Below are 18,333 nucleotides of genomic sequence, written 5' to 3'. Positions count from 1 at the left end.
TATTTTTTTTAAAAATAAGTTTTTTATTATTTAAAAATGCTTTTGATAATATTTCAAAAAAGCTTGGAAAAAGCCAAAAAATGTGAAATTCGGGATAAAAATTCTTTGAAAATTTTCAAAAAAATTCTTTTTTAAACTTTTTGGCTTTTCATCTCTCGGAAAACTTTTGGCTTTCCGTTTTCCCGAAACCTTTTGGCTTTCCGAATTCCGGAAAAACTTTTAACCTTCCGTATCCGGAAACTTTTGACCTTCCGTAATCCGAAAACTTTTGACCTTTCACATTTCGATTTTTTTTTTAATTTTCCCAAGAAACTTTTGGCTTTCCGTATTCTGAGAAAACCGTTGGAATTTGGAAATTTTTTGACCGTTCGTATTCTAAAATGCGTTCGGGGTAATTTAAAATTTTTAAAAAAATCTTGAAATTAGTGAAAAATTAGACAAAGATTATTTTAAATTTCGAAAAAATGTGGGGTTGGTGTTTGGCATGTGGTGTGCCCATTCGGGTGCCCGTGACCATTCAAATTTTTTAAAATATATTTTTTGATCCAAAAATTTTAAAAATCCATTAAAATTAAAATTTTTCATTAGATTTGAGAATTGTCGGGCGGAATTGAAAATTTTGTTGAACGATGGGATTCTCAGGAGAAATTAAAAATATTCTAGAAATTATTTTTAGAAATCTTAAAAAATTGATATTTTTAAAATATCAATGGTATTTTAGCAAATTAAATTACTAAAAATATTCTGGAAAAATATAGGTTTGGAATGCCATAAGATAGGTTTGGTGGAATTCAAAATTATTATATTTTGAGGTCTTAGAAAATTTAAAAAAAAATCATGATAATTTTTTTTCTCGAGAATTTAATATTTTCGAGGGTTATTTAATGTTGAAGTACGTTTTCGAGGACTGACATTAGATAGATGCGAGTTATTCACATATTATTAATACGATTATATCACGTATTAATGGATATTTATGTTTGGATTAATTCTAAACGATGTATTCATGATTTTTTACCATTGTTTAGCCATTCTTTTTGGACATGTTTCTTAATTTCTTTTGATGGCTATAATTTGCGTTCAAAGTGTGTTTCACCTTTGACACTTTTCCATGATAACTTATTTTGCACTTGTTTAAGTGTGATTTGTGCTTAATTTCTTAAGCCTAAAACAAATTCTATAATGGGTTAGTTGATCGGTTTGTTTTGGTACATTTTATTGGATGTTTTCCAAGTTTTATATGGACTCATCAGGTGCTGCCTAGATCACTTGTGTCTAGGGGTTTTTTATTGAGTGCTACACACATGTGTTTCACTTGTTTACTTTGGAGTTTTGCTTGAACGACACCACGTTCATATACTCCGGGGATTGATGAGTTGACCACCAATTTTAATGCTTCTTTTGGCATGATTAATGTCCATTAGATGGTATGCATTGATTTTTATGATCAACTATGGTTTTCATGGATTTAAGGAGCTTCTATGCTTTTATCCATGGTTTTATAAGGATCTTTTGATCTTTTGGATAATTTCATGTGCCTTGAAGGTAGCATTTGCCTTCGTTTTTTGCACGTAATTTTAGAGTATATTTCTTGTACTCTTATACATATTCCAACTCGGATACCTAGTTGCTTATATATCTAGGTGAGTTATTTTTTTACCCTAACTTTATTGTGTTTTAGATAGTTATCATTAGAAAGGCGCCAATAATTCAATTTCTTTTCTAATGATGTACTCAGAAGGAGTTATTCCTTGGTGTAGTCTCAAGTATATAGAGACAGGTTTAGTATGTGAAAGTCTGAATAAGGCCATCTTATTCCTTTTATACATGATTTTATTCATATTTCCTAGACGGCATACTAGGGAGTTTCAAATTGTTAAGGTTTGTATGGGCGGTATCATGGTGGTATGGGATGCTAGTGATCCCTCACATATATTATCTTATGGAATAATTTGGGCTCAAGATTGTTACTTTGCTTACATCACTTATTAGCATGTTGTCCTCAACATTCAAAGACAATCTCATTTTCTAAATTCACTAGAAGTTATAGTGTGGGCATTCTTCTAGATAAACTTCTTTTATCTATAGCCTGTATGTTGTGATGAGGGTAATCTCATCGGCATTTTTACTTGTTGAAATTTGGATAACACAGTTACTTCTCAAGAACTCATTGAAGTCGAAGATTTATCCTATGTTCCACATGAACCTGATAAGGTACTTGAATTCGAGGAAAGGAAATTTTGTAGTTGACTAATCCCTGAGATTAAATTTAGGTGGAAAGATAGGAAAATAGAGAATTCGACTTGGGAGTCGGTTGATATTGTTCAGTGCAGTTCTTCTTCTTTTTATTGCAAGAGTGCAATGTTTTGAGAGAGGGAAAGTATGTAATATGCACATTATGTGTGCATATACTAACCCACATTAGGCTTATGAGCATGGAAGCATGGGAACAAGCTCCAGTGGAGCATGGGTTAAGACTAACCTTAAGGGTTAAGGTTAGGGTCAGGCATCCAAGGGTCACACATGGGAAATGGAGAGTCAAGAGTCACTTGAGGGCCCTCCTATATAATAGGGGCATGGGGCATACTCAGGGGAGGTTGGGAGGCTTGGGCTTATGAGGCCAAGGCTATGTTATGCTCTCTTGTGTAGAGGTTCATATCTACGCATCTTCCATTTCACACTCTAGCTACATGCTATTGGATTGAAGTTATACCTCTTGATGGTATGGGACATCAAGGTAGAGGTATGATGTATTTCATTATTATTCATGTGTGCATCCCTTGGGCTCGGGGATGGTTGGGTGGTTGAGTTTATGCCTGATTTATACATGTTTATGCATAATAATTATCTAGAGAGATCTTAGGGTTTTAACATCACGTGCATCAAAACAAAGGCTATTTTCTCATATACTCAGTTCATCTGCAAGCTCTTCCCCACATGCCTACTATGTGTTGGTAGGGCTATGCACCTTGCTGCTGAAAATTCAAGGTCCCCCATTTGCCATGATTCTGAGACCATGGTTGTCCCCTCCTTATGCTTCCCAATCTGTAAAAATATAAAAAGTGGCACAATAACCAGAAAGTATAAGGGTTAATTCTAGACATGAAGTGGAATCAGATATACCTTTCTTCTCATCAACTTGAAACTTGACTCTTACACATTGTCAAAGCCCATGATGCTAAAGTGTTGACGTAGGTCTACCAGGCTCCAATGCTTGATTGCTGCCACTCGCTCAATCCATCCATTTTGCATCATCACAGCTACCTCAATAGACATAATTTCTTCTTCTGAGGCTTAAAGTGGGATCTATGTCCCATGCTTTTGCATCCATCTTTGGTAGTGCAAACGCATGTACAAAATAGAGCGTGCCTTCAAGAACCTAAAAGACTGTAGAATCTACTACATTGCACTTGTACACATCACCTTGATGTGACCCCTCATTAACCTCCCAACTCTCTCCTAGTAATCCTTGAATGAGGTCAGACCGTACCTCGTTACAAATATACATTGTTTTTGTTTGGTGCATTGGCATGGAATTGAATATGTGTACAAAAACATATAAAGGATAAAACCAATTTAGCCCTACTGACCTAGATGCCTTTGAAAAATTAAGTAATGTCTTGATATCACTTACCATCTTAAACTTTAAGCATAAGATGGTCCAAGCATCAGGTTTGGGCCATTCGAGATTGTTAAGAGGGGGGTTGGGGATCTCTTCTAGCTTGCCAAATAAACCTGGTTTTTTATCTACAAAATATGAGTGAGAAAAGAAAAAGATATTGTTCTGTAGTACAAGATCACTTGGGCTTTGAGATACAAACATTGCCTCTCCAATGGATGCATGCATAGCATAGAAAACTCCAGTGAGGCTTTGGAGTGGTTATTCCTCAACATAGTTAGAGAGAAAAATATCTCTAGAGAGACGTAAGAAAATGGAGAATCATAAGAAAATTTGAAAGAAAAAATCCAATATTAGCATGTTGTTAAAGCTGTGTTTATGTTACACTGATAATTTGAAGGAAGCCTTGGTCGTTGGCCTTGAATGTATAGGTCTCCAAGGGTATACACATATTGCACTATGGCAACCAGTCCTTCCTTCTTAGTATGCTTGAAGCCTTGTAGCTGCCCCTTCCAATGATGTAGCATATTCCCCAGTTGACGCACTCGATGTGGTCCCTTTAGGGCTTGGCTGCATGTAGACCCAAGCCCCAACCCTGAATCTTGTTGGAGCCCAAACTCCATTCTCATCTCTTATGTTATGCAGCACAAGCTCTTCCACCTTCTCCCTAGGTCTTCTCACATTACTAGAAGAGGCCATGGTGGTAAGAAAAGAGAAGAAGGGAAAAGAAAAGCTTATTTTACAACAGAGGAGTGGAGAGAAGAGAAAGTTCAGGGTTTTCACTGCAACAATGGAAAGCTTAAAAGAGGATTAGAGTTTGAGAATAGGCTTCCTGAACCTAGAGTAGACTAAAGAGGGATAGAGTTTCTACAGCAATGGAGAGGGAGGGAGCTTGAGAGAGAGAGAGAGAGAGAGAGAGAGAGAGAGAGAGATATAGAGATTGAGAGGGAGGGAGCTTGAGAAGGAGGGAGAGCTTGAGAGGGATGGAGTTTCTACAGCAATATGGAGTTTCTGCAGCAATGGAGAGCTTAGAAGAGGAAGAAAGAGATTCAAAATGAGCTTTCCAAACCTAGAGTATGTTGGAGGGGAGTTTGAGAGGAAAAACACACTTTTGAAAAAAAATTAAAAATTTTCAAATTTTAAAGTTTTTAATCTACGCGATTCTAGGTAGGGGGGACCTCTAAGTTTGGGCCCAAGAGGTAAGGGGACAAGAGTAATAATTAGGCCCCATTAGCAAACCAAAGCCTAGGCCCCCTAGGGTCAAAGAAGTCAAAAATGTGCACCCAACCCTCTTCCTATTGGTCCATTCCTAATCAAAAGTTAATCCAAGAGGCCCTCTTTGGGTCCAAAAAATTCCTAATGGTTTGCATACACATTTCAAGGAATAGGCCCTTGATGGGCTCTTCAGTGACCCGATTATAGCATTCACATTCCTTGGCCCTATTTGTGGTCTCGTGCAAAGTCTAAGGCTTCAATGACCGGATTCATTGGTTTGATACCCACAAGCCCATTGTTAAAGTATTCCACCAAGAGCTTAGGGGGCTTCGTACGTGTTTGAGGACTTGTGTCCCTCCAATCAACATGCAAGGATTGCTTCACCTGTCCGCGTGCATCTTCACACAAGTTGCAGACGAACAAAGCTAAAGTGTCCGGCCTCTCAAGGTAGCTCAAAGGTTTTGGGGGGGGGGGGGGACCTATGAGGGGCCATTGTCTAAATGTCAGTGGGGCCAGGGACATATGAACGATGGACTTTGTCCAATGAGCACAAGGATGTTACCAGTGGACCCACAACCTTTTCATGTCTCTAGAAAGAGAAAGCAAATAATATAACCCTAAAGCGTCCGCCCTCATCTTCACAACCCTTTTGTGAAGATGAGGGCGGACGATGGGCCAATCAACTGTAAGTACTAGTCGGTTGTGCTGGGCCAGGGCCTTGCCTTTCAATGGACCGTGTGTGAAGGCCCCTTATTTGGTAGGCTTATCTCATTTATAGCTCTACCGGAACCCCCATAGGCACGTTCAACATAGCCTACATGAGCTCCCAAAATTCATTTTTCAAGGAGCCAGTTGTCCTCCTTGGCCCAGATGCATCCATAAAAAACATGACCGACTAATCCCAAGTGCACATGAACAATGGCTTTAGCCATGTCTGTGCTTTTTCTGGCAAGGAAAGGAAAAGCCATGTACATTTCACATTTTAAATCATCCACAATACAATGCATCGCCCTTTAGCATCATAGTACAGCTAAACACATAACCTAGGCAATGGCAGTTGCTCAAGTCACTGCCCTTTTGTGGAGCATTTAGGTGACAGTTTGCAAGGTTTTACTTCCCTGCTTGGCTCTAGATAACCCCTACTCGGGGGTTTATCTTGCCTTCTCAAGGGCTTCTGCTGGAGGAGCATTTAGGTGACATTTTGCAAGGTAGTTCAAGCAAAAGGCATGACCAGATTGCTCTCTATATCCCAAAATTTTGAAACACTGTTTTTTTCTTTGACCATGTTTTTGAAAATTGCCAAAACTAACGATTGATAAGATTTTAGTTGTTATTCTTTTCAAAATTTTGCTTAAAAACAGGAAAGTCTCCACATCCCAATAATAATTTCTCCAAAAAGTCACTAGGAACTCCAGTGAGTTTTAAAGTGCTCTCCCATACCCTCAAAGCCTTGCTTGTTTCGCGAGCCCTCTTGGCATTAAGCCTAGGCTTGCAGTCCGATGAGAAAAGAGAGCAGACAGGCCAATTCTCAGACCTCAGCCCCTTTGCATGTTCTAATGCTTGATCTGCTGTAGCACAAAATAGCACACTTCTTGCTCCTGCACCGCCGCGAAGAAACAGTAAACACACTACAATTTGAATTCATTTAGGAGAATAAACTTAACAATGCATAGAACCACCATCCATCCAGGTTAAGGGAAGGACACAAACATACATAGGTTGCAAGGCCCTACCTACAATTTGAATTCATCTAGGAGCGTAAACTTAACAATGCATAGAACCAGCATCCAGGTTAAGGGAAGAACACAAACATGCATAGGTTGCAAGGCCCTACCTACATTTTGATCCCTTGCAAAACAAGGGTTGTCCCCAGCATTATATATGCACCATAAAAGCACATAATACCCTCAGTAGCGTTGATTGGTTTAACGATCTGAAGTTAATTTAATGCTGCATGCTAATATTAACAAGCCAAAATAAGGAGAGATGCTACATGCTGCCACCACTAGCCAGGCACTGGCATTCATGCTTGGCGCTCTGGGGAGAGAGAGAGAGAGAGAGAGAGAGAGAAAGCCCATGTGTGCATGCTGTTAAACCTACCTAAACCAGATTGCAATGGTTCACATCAACACGAGAAGAAATAGATACCTTCAAGAGGACTGAAAAAGAAGATGGTACTATGATGATGACTAACTTGTAAAAACTTTGGCAAAGTTCGAGTCTGCAATTCACGAGATAAACTTTTTTTGTAAGCACGCACACACATCAGAGTATTGCAACGAGCTCTCTAGACGTATATGGAGGTGTGTGTGCTGAAACCGGCTCACATGCATGCATAGATATGCTATGTAACAGATGTGCACGTTTGATTGAGTGAGATGATGGATCACATATCCAAGGAAATGCGCAACATACCACATTTGTTGCCACTACGCCAGGATTTACACACATTGCATGTACACCGGATAGTTTAGGAAGTCGACTCTCAAGAACACTGCTGAAATAAATCTGTAGAAAACATAAGAATAAATACCTTTATGACAACAAAATAGGCAGGTTCTATAATTCAGTGTAAGTGGAAAAATTCTACAACCACCTAAATTCTAAACCTGAGCAAGTTTGCTTCCTGAGTAGGCAACAACATTGCTGTATTTTCTCTTTCCAGCAGTTAAGTTTAGATCATCAGGATCCACTGCTCCAAAGCATTCCATCTGATTTTGTTCAAGAAAAAAGCTGAGTTTAGTTTGGTGGTGGTGATGGTGATGGTGATGATGATTGTGGGGGGTCGGGCGGGGTTTCTATTGATTTTGATCTTTACGAGAGTCAAACTATGGCCTTTTAAACCAAAACAAGCAAGGCCTAGTTTCCATCCAAAATAATAATAATTTAACAGATACCTATGGATTCATGTTCATCATGTAAGGCTCGAGAGTCCGCTAGGTTTCTTGGTGTCCAAAACTTTTCATCCAGTAAGAAAAAAAACAGATACATATGGATTCGTGTTCATCTTTTTTCCATCCAAAATAATAATAATTTAACAGATACCTATGGATTCATGTTCATCATGTAAGGCTCGAGAGTCCGAGAGTCCGCTAGGTTTCTTGGTGTCCAAAACTTTTCATCCAGTAAGAAAAAAAACAGATACATATGGATTCGTGTTCATCTTTTCAGGCTCGAGAGTCTGTTCTTGGTGTCCAAAACTCACCCCCGATGCCTGACTAGCGAGCTGCAGTTTTCTACCTCCTGTCATCCATAGCTAAGTGCCTTTCACTGTCATCCAAAACTAAGTCCCTCTCACTGTCATCCATAATTAAGTGCCTTCCACTATTGCCAAAGATTTTCCCCTCTTTTCTTATTCTGAACGTATTTGCTGTATGACTGCTACTTAGTTTTGTGCTGGAACAAATGGCACTTCCATCCCACAGTAAAGCTACAAAAACTGCAAGCCAAATAGGTGGAGGGGAGGGTGTTACTCCCTTGTGTGGCCACCTGTGATCAACTTTCATCCTGAGCACCAAACCGCAGACACATAACACACAAAACAACAGGTGGTTCAACAGATGCTAATCTACCTCTAGATCCAGAACACTCACTTATTTGCACACCCACTCACATATATAGGCCCCAAGCACTATTAGTAACCCTGCTTTTATGGCCGTATTTGCTAACTCCCAGTATAGCCAATTACTAACCCATGCATGACCCATACAGTAATGAGCACACCCCATAGAAGATCCCATGCTACACCTTGCATGACCCATACCGTAATGAGCATACCCCAAGGATGTAACATATCTCCCCTCTTCAGTCCTACCTCAGGACTAGATCACCTTCCTCTGGAAGATTCATACTTTTCCAAGCAACGTCATCAATAGATCTTAGAGTAAGAAAACACAACACATGGTGTAATGCAACTGACACTCACACAAAGAGGATTAACACAAGATTTATGTGCAACTTGTACAAGAGAAGAAAAAAATTTCTTTACTGCTGAACAGATTATGACATATGGCGACTTCAGCTATGTGCTCCTTAGATGGGAACTGAGAAGTCTGGTGAACTCTCCACATCTATGCCTTTGTCTTTGAGCTTTGATGTTGTCAAATGTGCGCCTCGTGCTTGGGTCTCTCTCAGACACTCTTGCCAACTCATTTGGGTTCTCTCTGATTTCAGTAGAGAACCCTAATGCACATTCACAAATGCAAAACCACAACCCTATTTGGCTACCTATGCAAAAACATAAACCTTAATTCATTGCATGCACTTTTATTGTATGCACTTCCTGCAAACCCTAATGCCAAAATTTGCCACCCAAGGATGCACCTAGGTGCTCTAATATCAATGTGACGTGTGCCAACAACGGAAGAGTAAATCAGTAGCAAAACACGGACTGGCGCTAATCAAAACTACTAACATACAGTAGAGAAGACATAAGAGAGAGACCTAAACTACTGTATATTGCAATGAATGGATATATACAATGATAAATGCAGGTTTGGAAACATAGATCTAAATCCTGCATGATATTCAAACTTAGCTACATGCATACCAAAAGATTGTAACGCTGTTCTATGAGAAAACACTGACTAGAACTGCCTTCCTCTGCTGATGAATATGATCCTTGACCTTTATATAGAGATCGGATGGCAAATCAGATTCAGGTCGGCCATCCATCTTCCTGTTTGTATCGAGTTAGAAGTTTTTCGTCTTCCCCCGTGTAATGCGCTTGGCATTCTAAGTATTCCCATTTGTATTGGGCTTCACGTTCCCAACAGGACTGCTCGTCTATGAGATCAAGTTTCTGCAAGTACTTCTTTACTATGGAATCCATGATGAGCAAATGCTGATCTGACTACAAGAACCCAGACACATGCATACTCTTCTAATGCTAGACTTATGCTTGACCTGGCTGCAACAAAGCCTAAACGCAAACCCTAATGCTGTTTGGCTGCAAACACAAACACTATATGCACATATCTGGCTGCAAATATTGGCTGCCCTGCAAGCTAGCAAAACTGACTTGAATGCTCTGATGTTTTGACTTAGATGCTCTGATACCAATATCACATGCGCATAGAAGCTGATCTGACCAAAACATGAATATATGCAATAAGTCCACAGATCATACACTGAGATCTGTGTTGTATGCTCTGCAAATCTAGCTAGATACATACCCTAAACTGATAATTCTCCTGTCCCACTGAAGAACTACCTTCTAATGACCCACAGCTTGCCCTTCATTGCACTGGATTCTGGTTTTGCATATTCTTGTGTATGGACTATGACTAGAATGACCTCAGGCCTGCCCTTATAAAGGTGTCTGTAGGACTGGTCAGCCAACTACCAACTAGGCCAAATGAACATGACCATAAAGGGATGTGCCTAAACTGTCCACACCTCTCTGGACCTTCGGCGCCTAGCTGCCCCACTATCCCGGTGCACAAAACGTTGCCCTCTTGGTCCAAACACGCCCTTGGAACTTGCCAATAGGCAGCTGCAAGTCAAACTCATGTCCATGTGCAACTCCCCTTGGGCATGCACATGATGTCATTTCACTAGTTTCTCTTTTCAGTTTCTTAGTTCATCTCTTTACATTCCACCCCCTTCTTGCAAGCTACATGTGTTTCCCCCTTGTTCATGCAAGCTATGTGGGTTCATGGTTGCAAGCTATGTACCCTGCCCATTCAACCTCTTTTAATTCTCTCTTATCTTCTGAGATTCAAAATGTACAACAAAGAGCAAAAAGGAAGAAAATGATGCAAAAAAAGTAATAGGGCAAGAGGACTCACATCTGAGTTCACATTTACAATGCGAGAGGAAGCAGACCGGAGCAAAGATGGAAGAAGCAATAATGTTAGAAGGGCAGGAGCAAGATGATTGACTTGCATGTGTTCCTCATACCCATCCTCTGAAAATTTCTGTGGTGCTGAAAAGTCTCACATAATTAGCCAGCTGTTTTTTTAAATAAGAAAAGAGTAATATAACCTTACAAGATTTATAATGTTTCATTGACATTACTTAATTTTTTTAAAGAAAATTTATTGAAAAATGAACCAATAATTTTGCAGCTGGAAATATACACAGAGCAAAAAGGGCACCTACTCAATCTCTCACCTAGCATGGAAAATATGCCAGCATTGTTGATAAGGACATGAAGAGGAGCTTTATGTGCCTCCCAAGCCATGGCAAAAGATCTCACTGAAGAAAGGGAAAGCAAATTCAATCCCATAACCTGAAATTTCCAAAGTTGTTAAATCACTTATAAACATCACAAAACTCTCGCTCTCTCTCTCTCTCTCTCTCTCTCTCTCATTTGTGAACTTCCAGAACAGCCTTTGATTCAGTGTTCATTGCGAGGCATAGGCTCACGCTTAGGACAAATGATGGTACTACCCGTTCCCTTATATGCAGATGACCTAGTCCCCATTTTGAATTCAGTCATGGGATTATAGAGACATCAGGGTGCATTGCAAGCTTTTTGTGATGGGAGAGACCTCGCAGTGAGTCTTGCAGCCCATAGTCCTTCACATACAGAGGTAAGGTCATCTGTCTACCTCCGGGATATCTTTTCTGGCCCTATCTGTCATAGGGTCAGCTGCCCAGCCCGCCTGAAGAGAGGATATGCCGCCTTGACTTGTTTGAAGAGATGGTGCCTCCAAGTTCATTTCAACAAACCTATCACCAAATGCAGGCTTTTTGACACTTTTGTTCGCCCTGCAGCGAGGTCACTCTAGGGGCTAGCCGCTGCCAGATTTGGAAGTGGAGGATTGGAGGCAGATAGAGAGGCTATATGATCAACAATAAGCCCTGGGTGCCATTGTCACATGAGATTGTACTAGCTAAATTCAGAGCAGCCCCTTTGGGAAACATCACATACATCTACACGTAACATAATAGATAAAGATTGCCACTCAAGGCTGGCTCTGGAGTCCTCCAGGCAATTGACACAAAGGGCTCCCACATCATCCATTAGTTTGAGTCACATGGCCTTTAGACGGATCGTCTCTCCCCTTTGATGCCCCTCTTTTCGATCATCTTCCCCCTTTGATGCCCCTCTTTTGGATCTGTCATGGCAAAAGAGCTACCGCATTATCCATTACAATTTGGCACTTCTTCATATATTGGTCGCCACCTGAACTTCCCAAGAAGCTCAAGTTTTATAGAGAGAATTTTCCAAGGGTCACCGAGGATTGATTAAGTGAGAGACCCAACTATCTCCACAGAGACAACATTGCATGCCATGAGGATTACCATTCTTCAAAGGGTTTTCTTCCCACCAATTTTGGGTAGAGACAGGAAGGGCATTCGACAAAGTGAGTAGTTTGGAGCCATCTCATCGTGTGTCATCATTTTTAATGACATCATACAAGGAATCAGTGTCCACTGGGTTGGGAGATGCCGCCCTATGGCGCTGGAGTAAATCGCAGATATGGAGGTGACGAGAGAGGATGGACGGGATCTCAGGGGGCAGGTGGATCTCTAAAGGGATTGTGCATGGTGAGTCCACATGAACAAGGAGCTAGGGGGTCTGAATGAGGAGCTTGGGAGTCTCAGCTAGGGTCTCTCTGTCCCCTCTAATGTGTGTGTGTGTGTTGTATACATACATATGTATATATATATTTACATATATGTGCATATATCTATTAGCTACATAAGAGGCCATGCAGCTTCTTCCTCCCTTCTTCCCACCAACAGCTAGGGAAGCTAAACAAAAACCATTACACCAAGACATTCCTTCAAGCTCTTAGGTATGCTCTAGTTTTGTTTACGAGTGTGTGATAAGCAGTTTTTGACAACAAAAACACAAGCTCTAGAAGACGGGGGTGATTCCCAAAGCTGCAGGAAATGGAAAGAATAACAAAGAGTTCAATGACTAAGGATGTATGTGACCAGAATATCGGCAGATTTTCCAAAGCAGCTGTTTCCATCACCATCGAAAGATTGGGTTCCCAAAGATTTAAAGATGTACCAGATCTAGGAGGAGCATCCAGAATGATTCTCCTCCCCACTATTGAACTATAAGCAGGAGCAAAGTAACATGCTTCAGCCCAGATGTAATTGCCAAGATTGCTAGAACACACTCGTTTTAGAGTTCCTAGATTCATTGAATCTCTCTGACTGGAATTGCTGTCTAAATTTTCCTGCATAATTGAAATTGTTCTCATCAAAGTCTCTTGGCACTTCACCTGGACACTAGGGCTCTTAATTGAAGCCTAATGCACAATGGTTGTCTTCAGCACAAGTGATAGCTCTTGTTTAAAAGCCATGTGCCTCTTTCTCATTCACGTAGGGATTCGGGGAGCGTTTGAAGGAGGGACAGGAGTAAATCCTGGACCAACTTAATGAAGGCTAAACCCTGTTCTCTAAGGGTTCTCCCCCCATGAGAAACTAAGAAAAACATATGTATCAAAGAATGGCGCACAGTCTATGATAATAACAGTTCTCACATTTGCTGTTTGGGGAGGCGGTCATTATCATATGTATAATAGCTCCAGCATTACTAAAATGATAGATAAGAAGTAAAATACACATGTGCAGATATATGTGCCGAAAACAGAGGGCATTCTCTATATGCTGAAGTGTCAGAGAACGCCTACTTAGAGTCCTTTCGCAATCGCCAGGCAAACATTTCTTGACAATAGCTGCCGTATCGTGGGGGATTTTGACAGGCCCTGAATTAATTGTACAACAACTCAGCCGCTCAGAATATTTTCCAGCAATGCTGACATGTGAGAATCGTGTTGCTGTCCTAATCCTGTTCCAGTGAATAAGAGAGCTGCTTCATACAGTGTTGATATACCCTCCGTTGAATTGGTAGCAAATTTAGATTGAGAAGTTGTTTCCCAAAGACTAACGAACTAGGCTGGATCAGCACTTGATTGTTGCACTCACACCTTCTCGCTGCTCCTTTTAGAATGTTTCAAAATGAATAACACTATGCTCCAACTAAGCCTTTAACCAATTATGTAGCAGTTTGTCACGTCACATGCACGCTAGAACATAAGTTAATGAAGGTTCTAGAGACCTTGCCAAATTGAACACTTGCCAACACCTACAGGAGGAGAAACTGGCCTCGAAGCATTTCGAGATTCCGAAAATGGAACTAACATAGCAATCTTGAGGGTGGTTTCTGAAAGAAGGGCTCATCCAGGATCACGATCCAATCAGGTGGCAGCAAGGTGCCACTCTCCCTCCTTACAAAAGCCATAGCCAACAGATTTGCCAGCTTTTTGTCAGAATACAGCTTCTCCCTGCATCGTCTGAAGCAGGCCTAAGGGCATCCGAAAGAAGAGCTCATGGAAGACAAGAAAAGCCACGCTTTTTTAACGGAGTCATATCTCCCCACAATGATGGATGTAACTTCTCGGAAACAATATCATATTGCATGCCGGCATATTCCTACACGGCTTAAAGATTAAGGTCTGCAATTAACAATCAAGGCTGGTGGAATTGATTTTATGACAAGATTATTGAGAGCTAATCCAATTCCCTATTACCTCAACATTTAGCAATATATTGGTCTGTTTATGCCACTCTTGAATCAAGGCCTCTGCGGCAACGGTATTCCTGCAAGCAAGAATCACATGTGCTCCTGCCTCCGCGAGTTGTCTGCAATCATCCCACACAGGAACTATTAAGCAGGCATTAACATGCAAAGGTGTGTGATATCCGGTCATACAATTCTCCAAAGTATACTTAGTGCATGACCCAAGACCAATTATACAGGCAGAAAGGCTTACTTTGCAGTTTCAAGGCCGATGCCGCTGGTGGCACCGGTTACTATACACGTAAGACCAGTTAGATTTGGCAAGGCTAGGCGCTTGGGTAAATGGCGAGTATAGATTCTCTGAAACAAGGTTTCACTAGTGATATGAATCCAAGCAGACAGCCATTCTGCCCAACCCAAACCAACACTATTCATCTCGTTTTGTCTTCAATCTGCACCATCAGAGTCTACCCACTCAATAATTCTTCAACAGTGGTGCAAATTTCATGCAAACGTGCAGTTTACGGAGTTTTGATGAGATCATTTGAGTTAATTATTACCTAAATTAAAGCATTTCGAGGATTTCAGTAGTTGTTTATCTGTAAATAAGACATTCTTAGTAATATTACATCTTTAATACAAAAGAAACTTGGATATGGCAATGCAACTGATAATCTGAGAGATAACACAGTTGAAACCCTAGCTAATACTGGAGAAACATGGAAACAAAGCACATAAAGCTCTTCCTTTCTTACACGACTTAGGAGAATAAGTATCCTTACAACCTACCAAAACCCTAGAAATGCTAGGTTTCTGCACAGAGAGGTTTTCTGGCTATGGCGAAAGGCAAGGAAAGCCTTAAGCTACTCCGCGATACTGTTATATTGGTGAATTGGCTATGGCCGATTATGAGGCCAAGTTTTCCAGCTATGGCGATGATGGAAAGCCGAAGAAAAGCAGCAGAAAAAGCAAAGCATTATGGTTATGGAGATGATAGAAAGCAGGGAAGCAAGGCTATTCAGCTATGACGATGATGGAAAGAAAATGAAAAGCAGAGAATCAAAGATTTCTGGCTATGGGGGAAGGCCAAGAAAAGCAGCTTTGTACTGAGCTAGGGCGATGGGAAGAAAGACAGAGAAGCGAAGCGTTATAGAATGGCGAAAGGCAAAGAAAAGAAGGGAAAGTTTTACCGCTACAGAGCTCCCGGCTATGGCGATTTGCTGCAGGATTTCTTGGACACAGGAAAGCAAGAAGCTGTCCAGGCACGCGCAGGTTTTCTCTTCCTCCTTTCATTCGACGAGACGAGTTCACCAACTCTCATTGCTCCACGGATTGTATAGTGTAGAGTGATCTGTAACTGCTCTATTAATTTATCAATAAAGATCATTTCAAACGGTCCCCCATCATCTCTCTTTATTTTATCCATTTAGATCCTAGTTACAAACACAATCTTCCTAAGTTCCTAGCCTTCAACAAGTTTTATGCGCTCTACCCCACCCCATTAAGAGATGCCATTAACAATTTTATTTTTTTTTCATGTATGTCATACACACTTTATTGCCCATGTGCATACACTCATACATGTTCATATGTGTGTCCATGTGTATGCATGTTCATGTGTGCGCACACATGAGTGTGTGTGTGTACGTGTGCACTGTATGTGTGTGTGTGTGTGTGTGTGTGTGTGTGGGTTGTGTGTGTGTGTTTGTGTGCATGTATATGTGTGTGCACATGTATATGTGTGTGCGTGTGCGCATGTATATGTGCCCATGATGCATGTGTGTGCATTTGTGCATATGTTTTTTATGCATTTGTGCATATGTGCACAAATGCATGTGTGTGCATTTATGCATATATTGTTTATACTAGTAGAATTACACTTGTCCACAACGGTTGTTATCAATGGGTAACTACTATCGCCCTCCAAGATTCGGACAGCCCTGATTAGTCTAGTCTAAATCCCTTAATTTGTCGCACCCATAGGAATTTTATGCTCAATGGGTAACTACTACAGGTTCCCGCCGTAAGACTCGGACAACCCTGATTAGTCTAGTCTAAATCCCTCAATTTGTCACACTCATAGGAATTTTATGCCCACCCTCATTTCTTAAAGCTTTCAAAATATGTTTTCATAGTAAAGCCATGAGTAATGTCCAAGAAAAGATACTAGCATAAGCATTCATCAAATAAAAATCTACATAAAAAGCATAGCTTTTCACATTACTAATATTTTAAATGGCTCAAAAGATTAAATATGGATTTTCAATAAACAGGATGATAAGTTATAAAACCATTTTTATAATAATCATGATCAATATATGTGCAATTTTAACAAAATAAAGTAGGTGTCATGAAGTTGTGCTTACTAAGAAAGAATCAACGGCTACTTAGATAAACATTAAAATGTAGTTTAGAGAGCTTTCAAAAGACACCTTTTCTAACCACACCTTTAGTATATATGCTAAACAAATAAGAAGCTTGTGGTGACAATAATGTTGAAAAAGAATTTTGAGGCCCTCCTCTCTTTGTACTTCTCTCGATCTCTTTTGTGTAGAAGTAGAAAGAAAATCTAAACCTTTTGTGCAACTAAATTTACAAGGTTACTCAACCAAAAGATTTTGAAACTATGTTCTATATTGTAACATCTTAGTTTACAGGTTTAGCTTCAAAATCAATGGGCACAATTACTTTATTCGATGTCATTAGTTCACATCATGAAGCTTACAATGAAAGCAACCCATTCTATCTTCTTTTTGAATGTGCAATCGATGCACCTTGCATGTGGTGCTTTGCCTCTACCTCTATGCATCCAATAAGTTCCTACTTAGTAATTGTATTTTCTCCCTTTCTCTATGTCCCATCATTGCTTGCAAACCTCGTGCTTTGTTTAATTCTCTAGCTTACAGTCTCCACCTTGAAACAAGGGATGATTAGTGTAGTTTATCACCTTCTCAGCCGACAAAAACTAACTGATTGTCCCACTTTTCATGCTCACCACATCCCAACGTATATTGATGGATCATATTCCAAAATAACTCCATTGGTGTAAGCATCATAATTTTCTTGGGATTGATTCGACCTACACAAACTTCTAGAATCAAGATATGAAATTCAATAAAATAGGTGGGAAATCAAGAACTTCTTTATTGCAAATGGCTCCACATAGCAAAGCTTGTAGCAACTCTCTCTCTCTCTCTCTCTCTCTCTCTCTCTCTCTCTCTCTCTCTCTCTCTCATGCACCTGCATGCACATGCATGCACATGTACATGCACACACACATGCACGCGAATGCACATGTACATGCACACACACATGCACCCGCACGCACGCGCACACACACACACACATGCAAGAAAACTACATGTAAAATAACGATGAAAGCCACATACTTTTTCTTCTTCTTCTTCTTCTTCTTCCTTTTATTGGAGGGGGTGAGGGGAGGGATGGGAAAAGGGAGATACCAATACATTCATATAGTACCTTCATTAAAATGACAGGAAAAGGGAGGTATCAATACATTTATATAGCACCTTCATTAAAATGACTTAACAATCAAATTTTGAGAATATATATATAGCTTTTTTATAATTTGCAGCCAATCAAATTTTGAGATTATATATATAGCTTTTTTATAATTTGTAGCCAATCAAACTATTCTTTTCACACTAAACTTGTGGAAATTATTTCCCTTTTCATCATTATTACTAGTTGTATAGAGAATTTTCATGTAACTTCACTTAGAAAAATCTCCCTCATGCTATCTTTGCATTTTTAATAGGGCACCATCCTCTTATCCCTCTTTAGAGCCCCTAATCTTTTTGCCATCCTTTTCATTACCTATTTTTGCTATCCTTTTCATTGCCTATTCTATTTACAACCTTTTGTCGGCTAATTAAAAATAATAATTTTCTAAAAGGTAAGTGTCATAGCACAAAAAGTTGTTGGAAACAAACTAAATTATAAATTATAAATCATTCATTTTCTTTGATGAAGACAAATCACCAATCAAAGC

The 18,333-nt window shown here is 40.0% G+C and overlaps 1 protein-coding gene across 2 annotated transcripts; it reads right to left on the bottom strand.

Moving 5' to 3' along the window:
* Positions 1-5,685: 5,685 nt before the first annotated feature.
* Positions 5,686-15,644, bottom strand: LOC147639895 (dehydrogenase/reductase SDR family member FEY-like). 2 transcript variants are annotated; one of them, XM_086775123.1, is made up of 10 exons: positions 15,512-15,643; positions 14,882-14,920; positions 14,575-14,773; positions 14,332-14,443; positions 10,949-11,066; positions 10,624-10,760; positions 7,444-7,545; positions 7,250-7,342; positions 6,983-7,055; positions 5,687-6,432 (listed from the first exon to the last, which is right to left on the bottom strand). In XM_086775123.1, the coding sequence occupies exons 3-10, from the start codon at positions 14,754-14,756 to the stop codon at positions 6,158-6,160; spliced, it is 1,092 nt and encodes a 363-aa protein (XP_086631249.1). In that variant the 5' UTR covers positions 14,757-14,773; positions 14,882-14,920; positions 15,512-15,643; the 3' UTR covers positions 5,687-6,157. The 2 variants fall into 2 exon arrangements, with proteins under 2 accessions (XP_086631256.1, XP_086631249.1); XM_086775130.1 differs by lacking the exon at positions 14,882-14,920 and having other exon boundaries at positions 5,686-6,432; positions 15,512-15,644.
* Between the last annotated feature and the right edge of the window lie 2,689 nt (positions 15,645-18,333).

Source organism: Cibotium barometz, chromosome 3, assembly GCF_041138505.1.
Source record: "Cibotium barometz isolate CiBa-2024 chromosome 3, ASM4113850v1, whole genome shotgun sequence".
Taxonomy (NCBI): Eukaryota; Viridiplantae; Streptophyta; class Polypodiopsida; order Cyatheales; family Cibotiaceae; genus Cibotium; species Cibotium barometz.
The sequence above is the reverse complement of the archived record's forward strand: the minus strand, read 5'-3'. Positions and strand labels throughout refer to the sequence as shown.

What these genes read in the sequence shown, in the direction of transcription:
- LOC147639895 (XM_086775130.1), bottom strand. Translation starts at nt 14,756, where the DNA reads ATGAATAGTGTTGGTTTGGGTTGGGCAGAATGGCTGTCTGCTTGGATT. An exon ending in ATCGGCCTTGAAACTGCAAA is followed by an intron (nt 14,444 to 14,574) that starts GTAAGCCTTTCT and finishes GGATGATTGCAG; the next exon opens with ACAACTCGCGGAGGCAGGAG. An exon ending in ATATATTGCTAAATGTTGAG is followed by an intron (nt 11,067 to 14,331) that starts GTAATAGGGAAT and finishes TGGAAATTTCAG; the next exon opens with GTTATGGGATTGAATTTGCT.